The following is a 23,527-nucleotide window of genomic DNA, read 5'->3' on the forward strand; positions in this document are numbered from 1 at the left end:
TCACTAAACCTCTGCTGCACGTTATGTATCACAGCTTAGCTGACGGAGGCCGCGTTCTAGACCGGATAGCAGAAAGCAGTGAGAGTAGAGATTTTATAACAGTGTAAATGGCAATATAGTTCTGTGGCAGTACAGACCTCCTGACGTTTGATCTCCTTGGACGTCAGCACTTGATTGACACAAACATCGAAGGTCTCGCTCCAGAGTTTACTGTCCCTGCGTTTCGTGATAGGAGGAGGGGCATTTCTTGACCACGGTCTTGGTGTAAACAGATCTGGACGACTGTCACCCCGGAAACTGATAGAACGCTAAAAAATTAAAAATAGCAAAATATATAAAAATTGTATTTCATAGATATTATGTACATATTATATATACAGTAAGAGTGTAGTGTAGGGATCTACATTCAGCAAAAGCAGATGTTGAACATGTATGGCCCGGGTGACAGGTCACAGGTGGACAACCCAACATTAACAGGAGACCTTAGACCAGTGTTTCCCAACCAGTATTGCAAAGTTACAGCTCACAGCATGCCCAGACAGCGTTTTGCAATGGCTGGGGGCACACTGGTTGGGAAACAGTGCCCTATGGCTAGATGCTACTAAAAGACACAAGAAGATGGTAATAAACACTAATGGCCATAAATGACTGAATTTGGAGGGAACTACTATAAAATCATATCAAACTTACTAGCGACTGCTGGAAATAAGACTCAATAAAATGCAAAGTAGATATCAACTTACAAACATAACTGATATAAAGAGAACCAATGATGCATTTAAATAATCCATCCTGTTCAATGGCGATTTATCAGGTTATATAGACTTTAATTTTTTATTTTAATCAGAGAAAACTTCTATCTGTTTACCTACTAAGTCTTCTGATCTTGTGACACCTGTCTATACTGAAAACAGCTGCCAGATTATTCATCAAACATTCTGGATTAGGAGAGGTCAGTTTTTGCTGACTTTTGCCTCATATTTATACAGGTATATATATATAATCCCAAAATAAAGCAGCACTACTTATCCAGTCCAACCAAAAAATTGGTGCCAGCGTCCCAAAGGACTTGATCAGAGTAAGTGATTTAATATCTCATGTCAGCATTACAACGTTTCAGCTCCTCCTGGAGCCTTTTTCAAGCATAGTGATACACAAACCTATGAGCCCTCATAGGTTTGTGTATCACTATGCTTGAAAAAGGCTCCAGGAGGAGCTGAAACGTTGTAATGCTGACATGAGATATTAAATCACTTATTTTGTTGGAGTGCTGCGCCTGTATCTGGTTCTTATATATATATATATATATATATATATATATATATATATATATATATATATATATAGTGGTCCCTCAAGTTACAATATTAATTGGTTCCAGGACGACCATTGTATGTTGAAACCATTGTATGTTGAGACCAGAACTCTATGGAAACCTGGTAATTGGTTCTGAAGCCACCAAAATGTCATCCGAAAATAGGAAAAAGCTAGGATTAAAGATAAATAAGTAGATAACTAATATAGATAAAGAAAATCCTTACATATAAAAGTAAGAAAGATCTGCTGGGAGCTGTAAATCACTGTCTATGTCAGTGTTTCCCAACCAGGGTGCCTCTTTGGGAAACACTGGTCTATGTAGAGGACAGGAGCTTCTTCAGGGTCCTGTACAGAACACGCAGTGTCCTAAAAAAAAGGAAAATGGAGCCGCCCTCACCTGATGCCCAAAGGAGCAGCTAACCCTGACACAGGTAAAGAGTACAGAACATGTAGTACCTCCCTGTTCTGTAGGGGGCGCTACCAGACACCAGTCAGTGCATACACTTTAGGAATACACAGGTTTTACCAGTGAAATATCCATTCTGATTGGTCGGTTCTTCCAGCCATTGACAAGTTTCGTAGATTCCAAAGCATTGTATGTTGAGTTTGGTTTCAAGTTACAATGGTCCAGGAAAGACCATTATATGTTGAAACTATTGTATGTTGAGGCCATTGTAAATTGAGGGATCACTGTATATATATATATATATATATATATATATATATATGAACTAATACTATACATTCACAGTCACTACGAGGTGATTTCGCTGCAGTGTAGATTTATAATTGGTATACTGTATATAGCTTAGATATGCATTATCTTCTGAAACAGTCGTTGAGCCCAGAAGATAATCACTGCTTTGTCACAAGTATAGTAAATTTCTTTTCATTTTCACGTCACCAGCAACTTTCCAGATATTATTTACACTTTGTCTCATCTCTTTTACCATCTAGGCTTGGAGGTTTCAATGTCTTTAGGACACAGCATTGGTCTGCTGGACCCTGTACATTAAATGTATCCATCAACAAGACCTACTTTATTTTTCGTCGTATAAGACGCACTTTTTCTTCCCCAAAACTGTGGTGGAAAAGTTGGTGCGTCTTATACGGCGAATACACACCTATCGCGGCAGACCCTGCGGCCATCAACGGCCGGGACCCGCGGCTAATACAGGAAATCACTGATCGCTGTGATGCCCTGTATTAACCCTTCAGACGCGGCGATCAAAGGTGACCACCGCGTCTGAAGGGAAAGTGACACTAACCCAGCTGCTCAGTCGGGCTGTTCAGGACCGCCACTGTGGAATCGCGGCATCCCGAACAGCTTACAGGACACCGGGAGGGACCTTACCTGCCTCCTCGGTGTCTGCTCCATGCCGGGATCCCCTGTATGGCCGGCGCTCTCCTTCTACCTCATCACATCGTCGCGCACGCCGTCCCGTCATTCAATAGGAGCCGCGTGCGTAGCGATGTGATGACGGCGACGGAGAGCGTGGATCCCGGGGAAGAAGACGTCCGGAGCGTCGGGGACGCGGCGACAGCGATGGAGCGACATCCAGGGCAGCAGTGACGGGTCCGGAGCGGCGGAGACACGCGAGTATTACCTCCTATCCAGTGGTCTTCAACCTGCGGACCTCCAGATGTTGCAAAACTACAACTCCCAGCATGCCCGGACAGCCGATGGCTGTCCGGGCATGCTGGGAGTTGTAGTTTTGCAACATCTGGAGGTCCGCAGGTTGAAGATCACTGTTGGGTTCAGAATCTTTTTTTTCTAGATTTTGCACCTTTAAAATTGGGTGCGTCTTATATGCCGGTGCGTCCTATAGGGCGAAAAATACGGTACACAGTACCCATGTACAACTGGAAGGCCCTGTTCACACTACTGTCAAAGGAATAAGTGTGTGTGGAAGACAGAGGCCTTGCAGCAGGTCAAGTACAACTGTGTACATTCAGAGTGTGTGAAGGTGAGAACAACTTCCCCCCAAGGAGATTCAAAGGGTAAGGATAATATTTGCTGAACACTACACTGCCACACAGGTCTTTGGCTATACCAGTGATTTTTTCTTTCAGTTCCCGAATTTCACTGCAGCTTCTAAGACATTTCTAGATGCCGTATTATCACGGATAAATCAAAAACTTCTAATATTTAAAAAAAACCTTGTAATGAAGTCGACCATAGACAGAACCTGGACCCCCCCCCCCCCCCCCCCCAACAATCCTTTGATCACTGTATGTAGTTAGTTTAGCATTACAGGGAAAATGTATTATTAGTAGATAAATCGCTGGACTAGATATGACAGAGCAGGAGCTGCTGGTTTATAGAGAGGGTCTTATCCATTAAAGGAAAACTGTGAGATATTTTCTCCCGCACTATCCACAGTACTGGTGGATAGTGCGGGAGACGCTGATTAAACGAGCCCCACCTCACCCGGATCCGCCCGGACGTTCGCCCGCAATTGTAGTTTTAATCTATGTGTATATCTTGCTGTTACTGGCAGGGGCAGGGCTTTTGCAGGTTAACTGGCACTGACGTCAGCGCCGCTTATGAATATTTATCCCCCTCCCTACAGTTAGGAGCGGCGAAGAGAGGGAGAACTGGAGGGAGGGGGGATGAATATTCATAAGCGGTGCTGACGTCAGTGCCAGTTAACCTGCAAAAGCCCCGCCCGTGCCAGTAACAGCAAGATATACACATAGAATAAAACTACAATTGCAGGTGAACGGCCGGGCGGATCCGGGCAAGGTAGGGCTCGTTTTAATTTGTAATACTTTTCTGATCTTTTGGCCCTCAGACAAGCCACCATCCCAGCCTTGGGATATATGATTTTTGTTTTTGCTTTAGAAAATACAGGCTTAAGCGTAAAATGGAATTAACGGACACCTGGAGCTCATACTTGGATAGACTCAAGAAGAGAGATTTCATCCATTTTTCCACTATATTATTTATGCGTCTTTCTAGGAGTCTGGCTTTGCAGTTATTTGTTGGCTGCAGTCTTGTTTAGGTTATTAAATGTCTCCGTTACTTCTGTCCTCCCCCTACTCTAAAGGTCTCTGTCCTCATATAAGAGCGTCCTAAGGTTTACTCTATCTTGATGGTACTTAATTCTGTGAATGTGTAGGAAGAGGGGGGGGGGGGGTATTAAAAAAATCAACAAATCTAGGGTAAAACAGTGGGAGCATTTACAGAAGGAAAACAGCTGTTTAAGCCACAAAAGCAAAGCTCTGGCCTCTGAGAAAAGTTTAGCCAAAACATAATTTACTTTCCACATTGGTGCTCACAACTGTAACTAATAAAGGCTTTCTTTCAGACCTAAGACATATTTTCCTTGACCTCTTCAGCACCGGCAGGCTTCTGTAAAGTATTACAAGTCTGTCCCCCGACGTTATACAAGGAGGCTGTTGGCTGCCAAGGTGGGATATTTCCAGACCAGTGACTGTACACTATTTTCTGTTCCAGTCACGCTATATGCTGCTCTCTGGATGAGATGCCGAAGCGACTTCAGTAACTTGCAGCCAGTCTATAAATGCCGCCATTGTGTGTAGCCCACAACCATATGGAAGACAGAAGGGTCCCTGTATGTACACAGCCCATAGTGTGTCACAGCTGAACTATAGTGCAGTGTCTGGAGAACTTGTCCTTCTACTACAGCTATAGCCTCCTAATCTGCATTCTAGTAACTACTGGGGTCTCGCTCCTTTTGTTATTTCATGAAATCTCACTTCAAGAAGGGATCTTATGATTCTGGAAGCAGAGTAAACTTATGTCTCACTTCTGTAACTGGTTAGAACTTGATGCAAAGTTTTAATCCCAAAATAATAGGGACACAATTTTTTACATTTATGGCTTTTTAATAAACAGCTTATGCTCATTTTTTCTTTTAAGTTTCAACCTGATACAATTATTACCCAATTAAAAGAGTGTTGTACTAGCACAGTATTTATATCACATATAACCCAGTGAACATTATAGAAAACTCCACAACAGATACTTATTCAGTGTCATTTATTCAGTGCATGACACATGAACCACTATAGTGTATCTGGCATAGCAGGTCACTTCTGAACTTTTATACATGCCCATTTAATTCTATACAGTAAATATATGATAATCTGGAATTTTCTGAACTATTTTATGAGGAATGTACAGGACCCTCCATCTCCTGAACCACCAGACAGTTAGTGTTATGATTAAGAAGAACAACACACTAAAAACACTGATGCTTTATGGCTCTAATACACGTTAGGTACTGGAAATGTCAGCCAAACCCACTGACTTCAGCAGGATGAGCTGACCATCCAATGTGTATGACAACATTTTCTGACAACAGATGTCGAGGACAGAAAGATAGGGCATGTTGGATTTCAACATGTCTGATCCTTGGTCCCCGCAGATAATAAGTTACTACAAACAAGTGTACAGTCAACAGCTCTGGTAGCACAGTAGGTATATATTACATGCAATACAGTTCAATCCATAAAGCGCAGAAGACATAAAAGAGCAATGTTCACTTACCTGCAGTGACTGGCTAAATCGCTTTAATGGAGTTGCCCGCACGGGGGGAATGAGATTCGCAAGTGATGTGACCCTTGAAAGTGGTTTGACCCGTTTGGTACTTGGCTCCTATAAAAGCAGAAAAAGCAACACATTACAGACCATATTCAAAGAGAACAAAATGTCACAGACAATAAAGACAAATAATACAGGGCAGTGGAATAGGTTGGAGTTATATAAATAAGGATTATTAAGACGGATATAAGTAACAGTAGTGTAAGCAAAATGATAGCTCCAGAGCGTCAGTCTGTACATGTACTGTGCTTTCACCATTAACAAGGATGTGAATGTATTGTGTTTTCTTAACTATGATGCCTTTTGTTATTCCATAGAGCAGTATTTTCCCAACCAGGGTGCCTCCAGATGTTGCAAAATTACAACTCGCTCTCCCAGCATCTCTGGATAGCCTTTGGCAACCTTTTGCTGTACAGGCATGCTGGGAGTTGTAGTTTTGTAACACCTGGAGGCACCCTGGTTGGGAAACCCTGTTTTAAAGGGAGGAAGGAAAGAAATAAGTGGAGGAGTAAAGGCAGAAAACAAGAGGAGCATGGCAGGGAGGTGGAGGGTAAGAAATAAGTTTATTATTTTTGTGTTTAACGTAATCATCCAATACTCCGCCCTCCCACACCAAATGGAATCCAAAACCTGATGCTTACAGGAAAGTAGCAATAACTTGTAGATTGTTCACTTATGAGTCAAAGCTGCTTTAAGCTATAAACAAATGTGACAGACCACAGCTCTGGTGTACAGAGTCAAAATAAGGAACCCATGGAAGTCAAGTCTATGGTCCCTACTGTATACCTTGGACTTCATACAGAAGCACGCAAAAGTTTTTCTTAGCCATTTTTATACATGACCGTTTTTATTGCTCCATAGAACACATCATATCTTTGTCAACTATTTGGACCCAAATATTAATATTTGCAAAGTGTAAGTGCAAATATTTCTGCTAGACTATTGTTCTGTAGTCAGCACATCTGTTAGTGTGATGCATGCTGTAGTACCATTGCAAATTCTAAATAAGCCAATATACAGTAGAATGTATATAGAACCACTAGAGCATGAGGCAACAGGCAAAATTTCCAATAATTTCAGACTGGAGTCTAGTATCTTGTCTGGTATGACAGTGATTTCCACAGCCACGTTTTCTTATTGGAAGATAACAATGTACTGGGAATGTGCAATAAAGGAAATGCACTAAAAACCAAAAAAACACAAGCCGCTTTAATACTCAAAACACAAACAAAACATTGTTTGATTTTCAGTTCATTGGACAGGAAGTTCCTGTATCTTATCCAGACTCCATACAGCAGCCATTGCCTGGATCCTCAAAAGAATGTAGCCCCACGTCTCAGACTCTATTGTGTCCATCAAATGCAGACGGCATTTTATCTTCAAAGGAACATGAAGTTTGTTCCGATATTTCCTCTCCTAGCCAACGTCCTAACAATGGTACGAGAGTCACGGCACAGTCTTCTCCGCCTTTCGTCAATTGATATATGTACCAGAGACTGTTCTTGTACTCTACAGGGATAGGTTGGCAGTCATTGTCCTAGAGATTTCACAGTCTATAGGGACTTGACAAGACAGAAATAATTCAGAAGGAGACAATCCTATGAATGCATCGTGACTCTTATCTTCCTTCCATGTATTCTGTCCGGGGTTCACAGTAGAGCAAGAAAAGGCCTATTGAATTGTCAGATTGATACTACACCCATGCCAGTCGTAAAAGATTACTAAAGAAATGCCTTGGGGGGGGGGGGGGGGGGGAATGTGTGTACATTCGAAAATTAGTGATACAGCTTTCTAATGATGAACAATTTCCTTAAAATTTGCTAAAGTCAAAAGAAATGGAATCTGGTATTTTTCCTAGGGTGCTAAAAAGATGTCAAACCAATGAAAATCCTAATATCTACAATATCTAATTGTAAAGTACTAAATGGGCACCTGATGTGCATGCAATTTTAGGGGCCAGAGGGGTAAAATGTATAAGAAGAGGCAAGAGGGTCCAAATTATTTATTCCTTCTTATTTCATAACAGCATTATTGTAACATCATACATCATGTTTCTATTTTGTCCATGCTGTTTTGTTTTTATATATTGCTACACATATTATATACATACATAATATACTATATAACATTTATGTTGTAGCTACATTCATCTTTCAGCTGGTCCTCTCTGCAATACATATCGTCAGATAAGGGGACTCGCTGATCTTGTTTCATTATACGGGGTTGCCTTGACTACATAATGCTTTGTATTGACAGCCCATTTGTTCACAGTTGTTCACCTTGATTGACAGGAACACACGTCATACTCTATCCGGTGGTTTGGTTCTCCCCTCCCACTGTTTGACACGTGTAGTACATTCCTTCTCCTGCATTCAAGGTATTTAAACGCTGTATTGCTTTATGTATCATTGCGATGATTAAGGGCTCATATTTCAGCCTGAAACGCGTTGGCGTCCTTTTAACTTTTTTACAGTGACATGTTGCTGCCTTTTTTGTTTTTAATATGGACATTTATTAAAGTTTCAAGTTTTTATTAATCTTTCCTGGGAGCCGGACCTGCACTTCTCTCCATATGGTTAAAATATTTTCTGCTTTCAAGTGGCAGCTGGTTCCTGCTCCTTTTGGGCTCTTTATAACAAACAGAGGGGTCTTGGAGACAAAGCTAGAGCTATACTGATTTTTCCACGTAAATGGTAAGTAAGAAGGCTGTTTATTAGAAGCAATTACATCCACTAAGTGCACATTTTGAGGCCTCATGAAAACAACCATAATAGGGTGCTGACAGAGTTCTTTGGTTCTATACTGTACCTCTGATTTAGTAAAAAGGCGTATTAAGATGTTTAAATAAATCATGGCAAGCACCATTACATTACCTAGGAAGACAATTATTGGTAAACAACATTCTGGTCATTTACGAAAGAAAGTTACTATTCTGGTCATTTATGATGGAAAGTTACTTTTCAATTGGAAATAGATACGAGTGCCTTTTGTTTATAGACATTTAGGGTGTGGGGTGGGGTTACTTTTCACTACACGTCGGCCTACTGCTGTCACCTTGCTCGCTGTAATATGGTGGTGGATTGTTTTGGACGCCGGTTTGTTTGACGGACTGTTTACAAATAGGATGTCAAACTGAAGAATTTGTCAGAGTTACAAGGAAGCAAATTAGCTCAGCAAATAAGCAAGATTAGGTACAAAGCTGCTGTTAATGTATTGCAGACACCTGAACCTGTATCACCATATAAAGCTGGGTTAGTCTTTAAACAAGTTAAGATTTGTATTCCACAGGCACGGCATGCATTGTGTGCCCGTGTGTATACAAACAGCAAGACAAAAGACCATCATACTGTGCAAACTCGACAGAGGTAATCGCATCTGGAGGAGATTTAGCTTCTAAAGCACTAGAGGGTTTGGCAGGTGATAAAATATATTTAGGGAGGAAAGCGTTTAGCTTCAGTTATTGCCAGGGAATAAGGATAAATAACATAATGTTGTGTACTATGCTGGGCTGTGGGTACTTTTGTAGACCACTAAATAATAACAACTCTGGCATGTTAATGATTATACACTGGGAAGAAAGACCTAGTTTGGTAGTATATTAGAGAAGAGAACATTCGGACCTAGTAAAGAACTTAAGATGCCTATAAACTCGTAATATAAGATATGGATGGCTGACGTAGAACATTAGCTGGCACCCGTTTGCCCACTCAAGTGATTTTTGTTCTGTCAAAACCAACAACAAACAAAAAGGTATTCACCAAAAAGTCATTTATAATAGCATTGTTGCTTTATACCTTACAATAGCCATAAATAATGATTTGGACCATTGGTCTCCAAACCACGGACCCCCATATGTTGCAAAACTACAACTCCCAGCATACGCTGTGAGTTATGGTTTTGTAACAGCTGGAGGCCCACAGTTTGTATACAACTGATTTAGACCATTTCCTGCCATCAGCACCTTTTTGTGACATGAACAGGCATAACCAATGTCAACTGATGGCTAATAAAGGTCCGGTGTTGCATTTTTTCACCTTTGGGTGTTGTACTTGAATAGTTCTTTATGTTGAAGAGATCTGCATTCTATCAATAAAAGCCCAACAAATCACAGCAGAGGCGATTTGTTGTTTTGATTCATGGCATTGTCGTCCAAGATAAGAACCTTCATAGACCAACCAAGCACAATATTATTATTATCATCGTCAATTTATATAGCGCCCTTGGTTCCAGGGCACTTTACATTGAAGAAGGGTTAAAATACATAATGCAAACACAGGTAAAATGAAAGTAGCACAGATTAAATTGCAAACCAACATAGTGGGGAGGGGGCCCTTCTACTTACAATCTACTAGATGTTCAGAAAACAGCATCTGAAATGCGTAATGTTTCGCCATCCAAGCAAATATTTCAATGGAGTTAGCTTTTTATCCCTGTATTTGTTTGGGTTTTATCTCCCTAGCAAACATGTTTATGTTAGTTCACCTATAAAAATGGGACTTCTCTGAAGCCTATTTGGATGCTATGCCAATATCATACAAAGCAAGACAATTCTGCCCATAATACAACACGTAAAGCACTGATCTGTAACCTGCCACTCTCCAGCTGGTTCCACAGGTTGGAGACCACTGCCATAAGGGCTGGAATGTGAAACCTACAGATCTCCAGCTGTTCTAGTATACCAATTTTCAGCATGCTGGGCTTGTAGTTTCACAAGACTAATAAAGCCACCAGTATCACTCGTGTCTCTTTTCCCCTCGGTCTAAATGAAAACATTTTGGATATGTACATGCGGCTGAAGACTTGCTTCCAGCTGAGAAGACGATCTGTGTAAGAAGTCGATGATTAGAGTAAACACATCTGTTGCTGCTGTAAGCCGGGATGTTCAACAGATGTAGCTTTTTATCAGGTCTTCTTTACATTTTCTAGATTTTTATGTTGTTTCTGAACAGTCGTTGATTTCTATCTAGATTAGATATGATTGGACATTATATCCTGATTATAGATAATAATTGACCTAAGAAGTGAAAACGTGAACTAACGCATCTTATTGTGCCACATAACTTATCTTTGGATAAATGTTTTACTTAGGCTAAGTTCACATTGCCATTGTGCTCCGTCCTTTAAAAGGGGTACTCCTCTTCTAAACATCTTATTCCCTAGGACTGGCTGGCTTTCTAAACCCCTCCCCCCAGAGACAAGAATGGAGGTGGCGTGACGGCTGTCATCCAGCAAGGAGCGAAGTTTGCTCCGTGCACTGAATGACTGAGGTGCCGTGCCAGAAATAACAGGGAGTCCCAGCGGCTGGAACACAGCAATCAGACATTTTATTCCCTATCCTTTGAATAGGGGATAAGATGTTTAGGGGTAGAGTACACCTTTAAGGCTCAGTTCGGCTCTTTCTTTGCCCTGAACGACCCCAAAAGTGGGTCGGAGCACAACGGACGGTCACCTCCAGGTCCTGACAGATCATATGGACTTGAATAGGGTCTTTATTAATGTTCGCTTCTTGGCATTTGCCAAATAAGTAAGTGATATATCTTCTACAACGTTGTTCTACTTGCTTTATATATTTCTACTATATGTTTACTTTATTTTAAAAATATCAATAAACCAGAAAATGTGAACTGGGAAGAGAAGGTGGAAACTCTTATCGAAGCCAATGTTTCTGCACGCCAGAACGCTTTGTTTGGCGAACACTTTGCTTATCAATGATGATGAGTGCAGAACATCTCTGAGAATGTTTAGTTTTGTTACTTTGTTAACCAAAGATTTTACACCACAGTTTCCCCCCCATTGATGCTGAAAGTACATCTCAGCTATCAAGGCATACTGGGAGTAGTAGCTTCCCAACACATAGACAGGCACAGGTTGCAGACTACTACTGAGTTTGTACATGAATTGTCTTATTGCTCTTGCAGTCTATTTTTTTTTCTTGAAAAACAGAACAGTGCCACTCTTGTTCTGTGGGAGTGTTTGGTATTGCAATTCAACCCCATTCAAGTGAGCTGAGTGGAGTTACAAATGCATTGATCATTGTGGAATGGCTTCTGAAAAAAACAACAACTTTTATCTTAAGTCTAAAGCAGTGTTTTCCAAACAGTGTGTCTCCAGCTGTTGCAAAACTATAACTCCCAGCATGCCCAGACAATACTTCTATACACACATATGACCAGACAACATTCTTCCACTCTTTTATTACTGTAGTGTTTGATCCATAGGCCCTAATGGACTTGAAGATAAAGGATATTCCGGGCTGTCAGGTCATGTTAAATAGTTTTCTCATAGTATTGATTAAAGTTCTATTCAGTTGTCAGCGGCGGACCACCCACAGATCTTGAATTACTTCACTGAAAGTCAAGTTTGGTTGGGGTTCCTAAAGAAATATGAGCTACAATCAAACCCACTATTGTGCTGGGAATACAAGAGCCAGTGACCTGGATAACATTAACCCAAGGAATCACTGTCTTGCTCCAGGTGCCATACAATAGTCCATCTTACCGCTTTATATAGTTTGTGCTCCATCAGCTGTTAAGATGGCAAGAAAATTCTTGCTTCATCTGCAGAGGTCAGAAGCTCATTAAGAAATATGAAGGTCACCGCAGAGCAACTGATGGTGCAGAGTTTATTGTGAGCGATCACTGCACAAAATGAATGTCAAAGTGGGAAGCATCTAGAACAAAGCTAGAGAACTGGCCTCAGCGTGCCTTCTAATGAGGATTGAAGATTACTATGCTAGGGCAGGGCTACACGGTAGTAAAGTCACACAAGAATCAGGGTAAATGCAAAATAAGGCTTTAACTGATCCCTGTAAAACAAAAAGACTCAAGTGAACCATGGTTAGAATTGCTGCAATAGTTGCACAGTAGCTCATGCTGCAACCACAATTATAGGACCCTGTGTAGTAGAGCTCTGCATCCGGATTGGGATCCTGTGGGTTCCAATGAAAAACTTGCGGGCACGGGCGCTAATGAGGTTGTTCCAGGCGGTCACAAAACATATAGCAGGTCCCGCAAAATCCCACAAACCTCAGAAATGCTACAGGGGACTGATGAAATGGTACAAGGGGATACTAGCTCTAAAAGCTGTCACAAAATGTTAGCGGGAACAGGCGGGATTGGACACACATGTTGCAGGAGTAGGTAGGAGTGGAACACAGTGCTTGGGGGGTGGGGGTGGCGGGGAGTCAGGCAGTAATGGTCAGAAATGCAGCAGGAGCGGGATTAAGAAAACTCTGTTGGCTCTACTGTGTAGCTCTAGAAGTGGAAGAGTAGAAATGTCAAGACAATTTACTGATGTGTACGATTTAGAAAACACTTGTTTCCTCTCTCCCTGGGTCAATCAATGGCCTCAGTTGTCACATGCAATCCTTGCCCCCGTGGCAATTTTTTGTTAAACCTGGAAAACCGCTTTAACAAAGTGTGTTAGGATCTCATAGAGCTAACATCTTTATTTCAGTGCATATATCATATTGCCAGACTAGGACAGGTGAGTTGTCACAGACTTCTTTCTACCAAGAGATCACAGTCTTCTAACTACAGAGAGTCCCTGAACATTTGCTGTGTCTTAAATAATCTTCCAAAAGCTACACTCAAGTCCCAGAACTAAGAACAGTGCGAGCTTTGAAGTGGGTTTAAATGGTTGGTGAGTCAGTGTCTGTATGGAGAAGAAAGTCTTTATGCTTCTTGCCTGGGGCCACAGTCAGACTCCGTGTTATGGGGGCAGTGATTAACGGTGTAGATATTTATAAGTGAGGGTGATGATAGAACATTTGGTACCCATAATGCATCCTCAGGAGAACAGACTGAAGATGTCTTATTTGGATATTAGGAATAGTGATCACTTTCTCAGTCCGGTAAAAAACAAATACAGCCATTCTACCCAAAAATACAATTAGTCTCCATGTACAAACATGGCCCCATAGGCATGAAAGACCCTAAGCATCTCAACAGCTTCAAGTCTCTTCACTTTCTTTTAATTTTTGCAAGAATTTAACTTTTATATGACCTTGCAGAATAATGTAGACTTTACTCATCACACCAACCAAAAATAGACTGTAAGGAAATAATAAAATACGGCCCTATGCAATAGGGCCCGCGTTCACAGACTTTGTGTGGTAGCTCAACAACATTTATATCAATGGAGTTGAGTTGCAATATAAGCTCATGGACAAAAGTGGTACTGTTTAAAAAAAAAAAAAAGTCTTTTTTTTTTTTTTACTTTTAAACAACTCCTTTGTATCCTCATATTCAGCTCATAGTTTATTATTATTTGTGGATTTTGGAACATATAACACAGCTGCAGTAGGCACATAGAGACTTCCCATACAGTGGGGGAAAATGTGACCTGGGGCCTTACATTTATGCAAATGCTATATTTTTTCCAATCCCCAAGAACATTTGACTGAGATCTGAACTTCCTGCTGACAGAAAACATACATAACCTGTAATCTGACAAAACTATTACCCCCGAATCACACGAGGGTCAAAGAAATCAAACGGAACATTATTATTCACAGATGTTACATCTCGCCAGAATATTACTTTGAGTCTAACCTACAAGATATCAAACGCATTCAGCATTCGAAGAGGTAAGTCAACATTTTCTATGGCTCCCTGCCAAAGGCCCTTTACTTTATTAGTCTGCTACCGGCAAAACTGGCCCTGAATCCACAGAATTCTAAGAGTGTAGTCTCATAACTTGTCAAAAATCCAAAACCACACAAAACAGCAAGAACAGGAGATAGTATTAATAAAATTAGGAGTTATGAAACCAATTCTTATTACAGATATATAACAGATGGTAGCTGCGTAGCTATCCACATAGTCTAGATATACCTGAACTTACAGTTTGGATATCTCTGCTTAATTCTTCTCAGATCATGTAAGGTAGGAAGAACATTTATCTTGTGTAAATGTGGAAGACAATGAATCAACCTTTGGAGCTTGATAAAAATAAACCAAAGGTTTCCAAGTAAACAGTCAGGTATATTTAGATGTATGGAAACAAGAACGGAATGACTGAGAAGTGGCCGTCGTGAAAAGCTTTTCCTACGCCTACACCCGGTACATGCAGTCTAATGACACAGCAATATGTTCGCTGAGACAATATAAAAAAAGAAAAAAAGAAACATAACCTTTTATATGATTTTGATAAGTCTATCTATAGCTTAAAGTCTTCAAGTGATTATATACTAAATATACAGCCTACACATGTCATGGGGCCTGTGGAATTAGGAACCCCAACTCAAGCTGGATCCATCCCCTATTTCTCATGACTTCATGACTGGGGGAAAAGGTTCAAAGGTTCTTATAATTTCTTTATTTATATGTCATGAACATGGTCCACACTTGAGACGTGGATGTATCGGCCAGAGTCAACCAGGTTGGCCTATTTAAATCTTGGTCCGTTCCAGCATTTTCATAAATGTAAGATACCATTTAGACTCAACACTTAGGCGACTTTTCTATGTTCCCTATGTATACATGCCTACTAGAAGATATTTATTAAAATTTGTCTATATCATTCTGTGTCTCGCAGTAAGGCCGATAGGTAAGGGAGAGGCAACTGCCCTTAGGCATAAGGAAAGGTTAGGGCGTGTAGGTGTATTATCTTCTAAACCTGAAGACACAGCATGGGAACTGTGCCCTCAGTATCAGTTCAGCAATTCACTGCCCACAACACAACTTACACCCTGGGTTTCCACACCATTGTCTAGTGATTTATGGTGGATTAAACAGGTAGACTGTTATGGTTAGATCTGCACAGTGTTCATACACTACAACTATAGTGGCCCAGATTTTTCAAAAATGTGTCTGATTTACCCAGCAACAATTCACAGCTGTAGTTACTATGGGAAAATCAGACTTACATTTGCCTTGGGCAGACTGATGAATCTGGGCCAGTATGTGTATATGGGAATGATGGCGTGCCCTACATAAATTGTGTATATCTATAATTTTCCAAGTGACCTACAAACCACACATTCAAAGCGTAAGGTGCTACTTGCTGGACATGACATATACAAAAAAAAAATCCAGAATGGACATTCACGTCCGGCCCTACACACAACTATCACATTTAAAGACAACATCGGTCTAAATGTTTACAGATATGAACTTAACATAGATCTAAAGTAGTATACTACAGCTCACAGGTAGATCAGTGTGATATTATCCTAAGACAGAATGTGTATTTCCCAAATATGTTTTTAAATGGCAGATGGAACTCCGCACAGAGACGGGATTATTTATACAGTACCAGCCTGTTCTATTGCAACATACAGAAAAGATAACATAACACACAAACAATATTCATAAATTAAAGGCGCAGATTCTTTTGTCTCGGCAGGTTGCTCATCTAAACTACTGGCATGAAAGATTGGGTCACAAAGTAAATAAAAGAAGGATTACGGCCAATTAGAATTTCCAAACCAGTAGTTTCTAAAGCATGGTTCTCCAGTTTTTGCAGGCAGTCAAGATGTTCTGGAATTTGAAGTTTTGTAAAAGATGAAGAGTGGAGACCTAAGGTCTATACTATAAAATTATATTTTAGGAAACAAAAAAAACAACACAACATCATTTAGTTCATATTACATTAGGACCAACAGCTATAAAAAGAAACAGAACATAAAGCGGCTTTCAGACCGGATGACTACAGGTGAAATCTCACTCTTCAGTGGTTGTAGTAATTGTATAATCAGTGGTCCAGCTCCTAAATGAAATCTGTGTTCCTTAGCAATGACACGGTTTGTTTTCATCCAATTAACAAGTTTAAGTTTTAAGACTGATTGTTCTTTCGGGGTGGCCACTGTCCTCCAAAGGAGGTTACAAGGTTCATTTAAAGGTGCCAGGCCTTTGTCAGCTGGACGACCAGTTCTAGATGCTTTACTGGTTCAAAAGCTGCTCTGATCATCCGTAACCAGAAAGTCATTAGAAGAAAGTTGTTTGAAGTCTCAAGTAAATTAGGTCAGTCTTAAACAATTTGCTAAAGGACTCTGACCCCGGTCTCAACTATGTAGAGAAATTACAGGTTTACAATGTTTACCTGAAGCAGTCGACCAGAAGCATGGAGATTCCAAGTCATACATTCATTATGGGTTTCCTTACAAGACACTAACCAGAGCCAATATCCGCCAATTGTTCACATCAGTAATTTCATTTAAGCCCTCAAGCACATGGTAGAGCTGTGTGCAGGAGACTGTAGACCCTCAGTATGAAATCTGAGGTATACACAGGTAAAGTATAGGCCCACTGACTTCTATGGATGCAGTATTAAAAGGGTACTCCGGCCCTAATACATCTTAACCCCTATCCAAAGGATAGGGGATAAGATGTATGATCGTTGGGGTCCCCCTCCCATAGACTTTCATGGAGGGGGCGGAGTCGTGATGTCACGATACTCGTGATCATGCCCCGTGGTCGTCACATTATACACTCGGAGCCTCCAGTGCTGCAGAGAGCTCACAAAGGTGGGTGTGCAATGACAGATTGCGGGGCTCCCCAGCGGCGGGACCTCAACGATCATACATCTTATCCCCTATCCTTTGAATAGGGGATAAGATGTATTAGGGCCGGAGTACCCCTTTAAGGCTTTATACGACATGCGCATGAGGCACAAGGCTGTGTTAAACAGGGGAAGACAAATTACTGTAGACTTTAGAAGCCAGTTTGATACTTGTACATTACAAAAAAAAAAAAAAAAAATTTTAAAAACAGTAAATCAGTTCATTTCTAGCCAGTTGGACTGCTCTGATCCTTGGATTTGTCCAGGCCCAGAGTAAATACAAAGGGGTAATTTATAACCCTTGTATGCCAGTTTTCTAGCATATAAGATTATGATAACATTAGCTTATTACAGATTTGTGCCACATGTAACTGTAATACAGCCAGGTGCTTCAGGTCTTTGTGCCCGTGCTTGGCCTAATTATCTCCCCAACCATTGCATGGACAAACACTGAGTTGTCTATGACCAGCCTAAGATATTAATACAAGGAATTTTTATATGGTTCTCGGTAATTAAAACATTGACAACCATATGCAGGAATGAAATGAACATTCCTGACAGATATTCATTATATAGATAAATGGCCTAGGATCTGACGTCCACACTTAAGACAGGTGTTGGAGCGTCATCTCAATGCAGAATACAACAGTGTATGAGTAATAATTATTGAGATATAAAAGAAGATCCCCGGTAAGGAACGATGTGTTGTGTAACACTAGAGAGGCCTGTCATGTGATTAACACCAGCGAGCGCTTATAGCTCTATCATAACCCTATTAATAGCATAGAAAGTATGTAAGGAAAAAAATGCTGATCCTGACCTTTCTTTATTCGCCGCTCTGAGAAAAAAACGTTGACTGACACGTCCTGACTGAGCGTACAGAGAAAAGCCTCATCCACACTTTTGTGCTGGACACACACAGAAGGAGGCCTTGAAAGATGTGCAGTATCTCCTATTTTATTTAGCTCATATCATACTGCAGTCCGGCAAATATTACAGCCAAGGTTATTACGTTTTACCATAGATTTGTAAAGAGCAGATAGAGCTATTGGTAATAAATATATATATATATATATATATATATATATATATATATATATATATATACTGAAGGAAGACCTCTTGGGGTGAAACACTTATGGAACCAGTAGAAATCACGATGACGACTGAAACATTGAAATTGTTAAAATGTTCCCCCCCCCAAAAAAAAAAAAAAAAAATACTGTAAATATCTTAAAGAGGTATTCCAGGCCAAAACTTTTTTTTATATATCAACTGGCTCTGGAAAGTTAAACAGATTTGTAAATTACTTCTATTAAAAAATCTTAATCCTTCCAATAGTTATTGGCTTCTGAAGTTGAGTTGTTGTTTTCTGTCTAACTGCTCTCTGATGACTCACGTCCCGGGAGCTGTGCAGTTCCTATGGGGATATTTTCCCATCATGCACAGCTCCCGGGACGTGACATCATCATTGAGCAGTTAGACAGAAAACTTCAGAAGCTAATAACTATTGGAAGGATTAAGATTTTTTAATAGAAGTAATTTACAAATCTGTTTAACTTTCCGGAGCCAGTTGATATATATATATATATATATATATATATTTAAAAGGTTTTGCCTGGAATACCCCTTTAATTAACTAATTCTCGGTCGAGTTTTCCCCCATTTTAGGGTTCTCTGAAATCCTTCAATCCGGTTAGCAAAAGCATCAAATGCTGTCACTTTTACAATAGGCAGCACAAACTGATTTGAACCAGCCTATAGGCGCTTGCCTTAGGGCAGGAGAAGCAGTCAACAAAATCTTTGCAATATTCTACATATGCTTCACCCAACCCTACGTCAATTTTCTTTGCAGTAAGAATGAAAGTAATGTATGGGAAAGGATTTTTTCAGATGTGGGGGTTCCCCAACCTATAGCTGCAAAACTACGATTCTCAGCATGCCTGGACTGCAGTAGCTTTTGGCAGTCTGAGCAATAGCTTTACAGCCACCGGTTGGGGTACACAGCCCTACAGTAATAACGCTCGCTGGAAATCATTGTATTAGTTATACCTGATTCAAAAAAATCTTGGTGGCAAGCTATATGCTACAACCCCCACATAAGTTCTAATATCTCACAGTTTTGAAGGGAAAAAATATCAATTGTAAAATGAAATGTTGGTTGGAAAGTTGGGGGGGGGGGGGGGGTACCTTGTCAATGTTTTAATGCAGCTATTTACAGTTTTTCTTTTCTTTGTTTTAAACTACCTGGTCTGAATTGCTAGAGTAGGTGCCGAAAAACACAAGACTATGCAGCAGCATGTTCCTGCCTGTGACCACAAGCTGCCGTGATGAACCCTGCTGCCCCGGTCCTGGAATGCTGCCTTTTTGGCTGTAAATGTCTCTTCAAAGATTAAGGAAACCTGTTGATCCCATAGAGATTCTGGCAGCTGCTGCATGTCTAGAAGTGCCTGAGAAAACAAAGGTCAGAGTTTTTTAAAACTCTGTTATCTGGGAGAACCCTCCCTCTCCTTCGGAAACTACACATACACTCTGCACAGACGCCAAATTCATAACAAACCATTGTTCCCGGTACAATGTACACAGCTCACAAACATAAGAACAATATAAAAATTCTAGTTAGGGCGACAAGTGAAAAAAAAAAAAGCCAAAAACAAGTCCAGTGAAAGAGAGCGACACCATGTTTAACACACAGGGCTGAATAGGCCTTTTTTTTGTTATATAGAGCTCATATTTACAGACAGTAGGGTCGTGCAACATCATGCGGCCTGTCAGACTGTAGATTCCATAGAAAAATGTCTGTCAAGTAATACCTGAGCCCTGCTTGTATAAAAGGTTACCATAAACCTTCTAAATCTTTCGGCCAACAGCTACTCCTCCTGATTCCCATATATACACACTCCACTCAGGTAAGCATACATGTGTTTTAATGGGAAAAGGGTAGTAAGCTTCGGCAGACACCTTTGGTAGTAGCTTAGTCCTATGGAGAACAATACAAATCCCAATTTCAGGAGGTTCCCATACACATTGGACAGCTGGTCAGTCCAAACCAGAACAGTAGGTTCATCCCACTATTCTCTGATGCAGTGTATCCCAACCAGTGTGCCTCGACTTGTTGCAAAACTACAACTCCTAACATGTCCGGACAGCCAAAGGCTGTCCGGGCATGTTGGGAGTTGTAGTTTTGCAACAAGTCGAGGCACACTGGTTGGGAAACACTAATGTGTATAAGGGTTGTAAAGATAGAGCAGGCTAGTCCATAGAACCAGTGTATAGAAGCAAGCACAATTGTATCCCCTTGTATCCCCTGAATATATAAGGAAATCCTCCAAATCCTATAAGGCATACAATGCAGAATAGTTCAGTGGAAATATTCTGTATACACTACGGGTAGTATGATCAGATTTATACTCTCATATATGAGGATGGGGTCGATTCCCTCTACCTTTACACAACACCTGCTGAGTGGGTACAATAGACCCCACTGTGGTGTTTATCGGACGCAATATTAAAACCTATGGCCACTAGAACATAGTATACAATGTTCTTGTCAGGCAGGACAGACATATATTTTTGTAGTAAGAAAAGACAAAAAATTTGCCACTTTTTGCCACCCTATGTGACTGAGCTGAAGCTACATGTGAACAAGCCCTAAGAGGTTGCCAGATTTATAACAGCACAGAACCTCAATCCTAATACGTGCTGCTTTGTACAAGTCGGTGCCTGGCGGTGTCTCCAGTGCCGCTGTGTAAGGTGCTTTTGTGAGCTCAAACCATAAAAATGCTGCACTGGAACCTGAATTCCCATCAAGATTCCCATCAGAAGATCTCCTGCCCTGAAGGCTGCCTTCCTGATTTCCATATCAGTTGTTGCTTCCAGAAAACATAATGACGGATAAGATCTTATCATCTCACTTCTGATAAAAAAACATGATACACATCTATATGGGATTTGCAACAAAACAGACACGTGCTACATAAAAAAGCCAATTCCGAGGAATAAAACTCATTTTACTGAAGCAGAAAGTTCTGCAACTAATCTACTTTGTGTGAATACACTCTAATCTGTAGTCAGCAGAGAAGCACGAGTTATTCATGAAATCCAATATACTTCACATGTCAACAATTCCTATTGATTTGGTTTATCCACATTGACCATTTCGCTATACTTTCATGATACCAGTCAACTCTGCCTATAATCTCTCTCTCTCTCTCTCTCTCTCTCTCTCTCTCTCTGTATATATATATATATATATATATATATATATACACACATAAATAAAAGGATAAGGAAGGGTAATATTTATTATTCTTGACGTTAAGATTCTAGTCTCTTACTAAAAGATTACAGGATGGATCCTACTGGGTTTGGTTCTGTGGTTCTAAGAGACGTCAGAGGGAATTCTCTCTGTCTTGACAGGTAAAGCTTCATAACAGATGTGTCCAGACAGGTCTGTACGAAAATGTTCTGTTTTGCAGTCTTACATGAGTGACACTTTACTGGTGTCCATTACCTTTCTTGCTAACACTTGGTGAAGTTTAACACTTTCATCACTGAAAATGTGCAAAATGCAAACCCTGTGAACTTTACACAAGTTACACATTTACGTGTTGTTGCATTTGGTTATAGTTTGTTGATATGACCTATTTGTGGGTCTCTTTGTATCCATCGTAAAACCGATTCAAATCAGGAAGACCCAGACCAAAGCGACTCAGGACAGACAGTGCACATCTGTACCCAACTGACTGCTACAACCATCAACCTTGTCTGTAGCAAAGCAGCCTCAGTATTACAGTGACAAACTTTACATTGAAGACCCCAGACACAGACTAACAACCCACAAAGGGAATCTGATTCAGGCACTTAAGGACATAAGCAGACAGGCTGGACAGCATCCAACATAGTATGGAGTGTGTAAGTCTCATTCATTTCCCTTCTCCAGAGAGACTTTGCTGGGGTCATACTCTTAATTTAAGACTTCATGAGAGAACAAAGACCCAGAAAGCAGGGAAGACCCTCATCATCTATCCATCCCATGTTACCTCAATGCTCTTGGTGGTAGCACTCTTGACTTCCAGAGTTAAATTGACCCTCTTGACGGTGAGATAGAAAGGATAATCCTTCGCCACCATTGTGGCTTTGGGTTCAGTCGTTTGGGTGGTCACAGTGGATCCTGAGCGTAAAACTGATGAGTAAAAGTGCAGCCTCTTAGCTCCAGAGTGCAGCCGGGAGAGAGTTCAATATCCAGTTGTGATCTTTTGGTGAGTGCATTACACAGGCTGAGTCAGTGCTGAGCCTGACTAACACAGGGGAGAGAGAGAAAGCTTATGGTGTCAGCACTGGAAACACTACACCAAAGTCATTACAGAGATCCCTCCTCTCTGCTGTATGGAGAGGAAGTGGTTGCACATGAGGAAGGCAGCACAATACGAGAAACTGCCACAATGCTTACTATAGGAAATGTTACAGGGGCACCGCAGACTGATCACTGAGAGACCCCCATCTACCCTGCCCCTACTTCTCTGCTCACCTACTGCAAAACAGCAACTCTCCCTCTATAGGCTATATCTGCCTCTCTCTATATATGCCTGTTTCTTCTACCTTACCTATTGCTGCCCCACTATTGGTCTCTCATTGCTCTCTATATATCTGTCTGTCTCTTTCCCTCTCTTACTGCTCACTATATATATATATATATATATCTGTCTCCTCCACTCTCTTATTGCTCTCTATAGACATGTCTCTTTCCCTCTCTCATTGCTCTCTACTTCTGTCTCATCGTTCTATATACTTTCCCCTTCATCTATTGTTATCTGTCCCTCCCCATTTCTTACTCATTGCTCTCTATATAACCTGTCTCTCCCCTTCTCTTTGCTCTCTGTCGCTTCCTATTTGTCTTCCATTGCTCTCTATATACTGGTTTCTTCTGCACCCTCAGTGCTCTCTATATACAGTCTATTCTGCACTTACATTACACTCTGCTTCAATTCTCCTGCTATATACTTTTCTGTTGCCCTTGTGTTCTCCATCCTTTCCTATTTGCCAATCTGACTCATTGCTCTCTATATACCTGTCTGTCTTTTCCTCTCTCTCATTGCTCTCTATATACCTGTCTGTCTTTTCCTCTCTCTCATTGCA

The 23,527-nt window shown here is 40.7% G+C and overlaps 1 protein-coding gene across 5 annotated transcripts in view; it reads right to left on the reverse strand.

The window, feature by feature from the left end:
• ARHGEF3 (Rho guanine nucleotide exchange factor 3) overlaps positions 1-23,527 on the reverse strand; it is a 420,133-nt gene that overhangs the window by 16,575 nt on the left and 380,031 nt on the right. For 3 of the 5 annotated variants that reach the window (XM_056524425.1, XM_056524424.1, XM_056524426.1), the window contains 2 exons: positions 5,834-5,941; positions 138-308 (listed from right to left, as the gene is read on the reverse strand). In XM_056524425.1, coding sequence (XP_056380400.1) covers positions 138-308; positions 5,834-5,941 — 279 coding nt within the window. Of the gene's footprint in view, positions 1-137; positions 309-5,833; positions 5,942-19,636; positions 19,792-22,431; positions 23,191-23,527 lie in introns of those variants that run through there. The other 2 variants (XM_056524428.1, XM_056524429.1) reach the window with 2 other exon arrangements.

Source organism: Hyla sarda, chromosome 6 (genome assembly GCF_029499605.1).
Source record: "Hyla sarda isolate aHylSar1 chromosome 6, aHylSar1.hap1, whole genome shotgun sequence".
NCBI lineage: Eukaryota > Metazoa > Chordata > Amphibia > Anura > Hylidae > Hyla > Hyla sarda.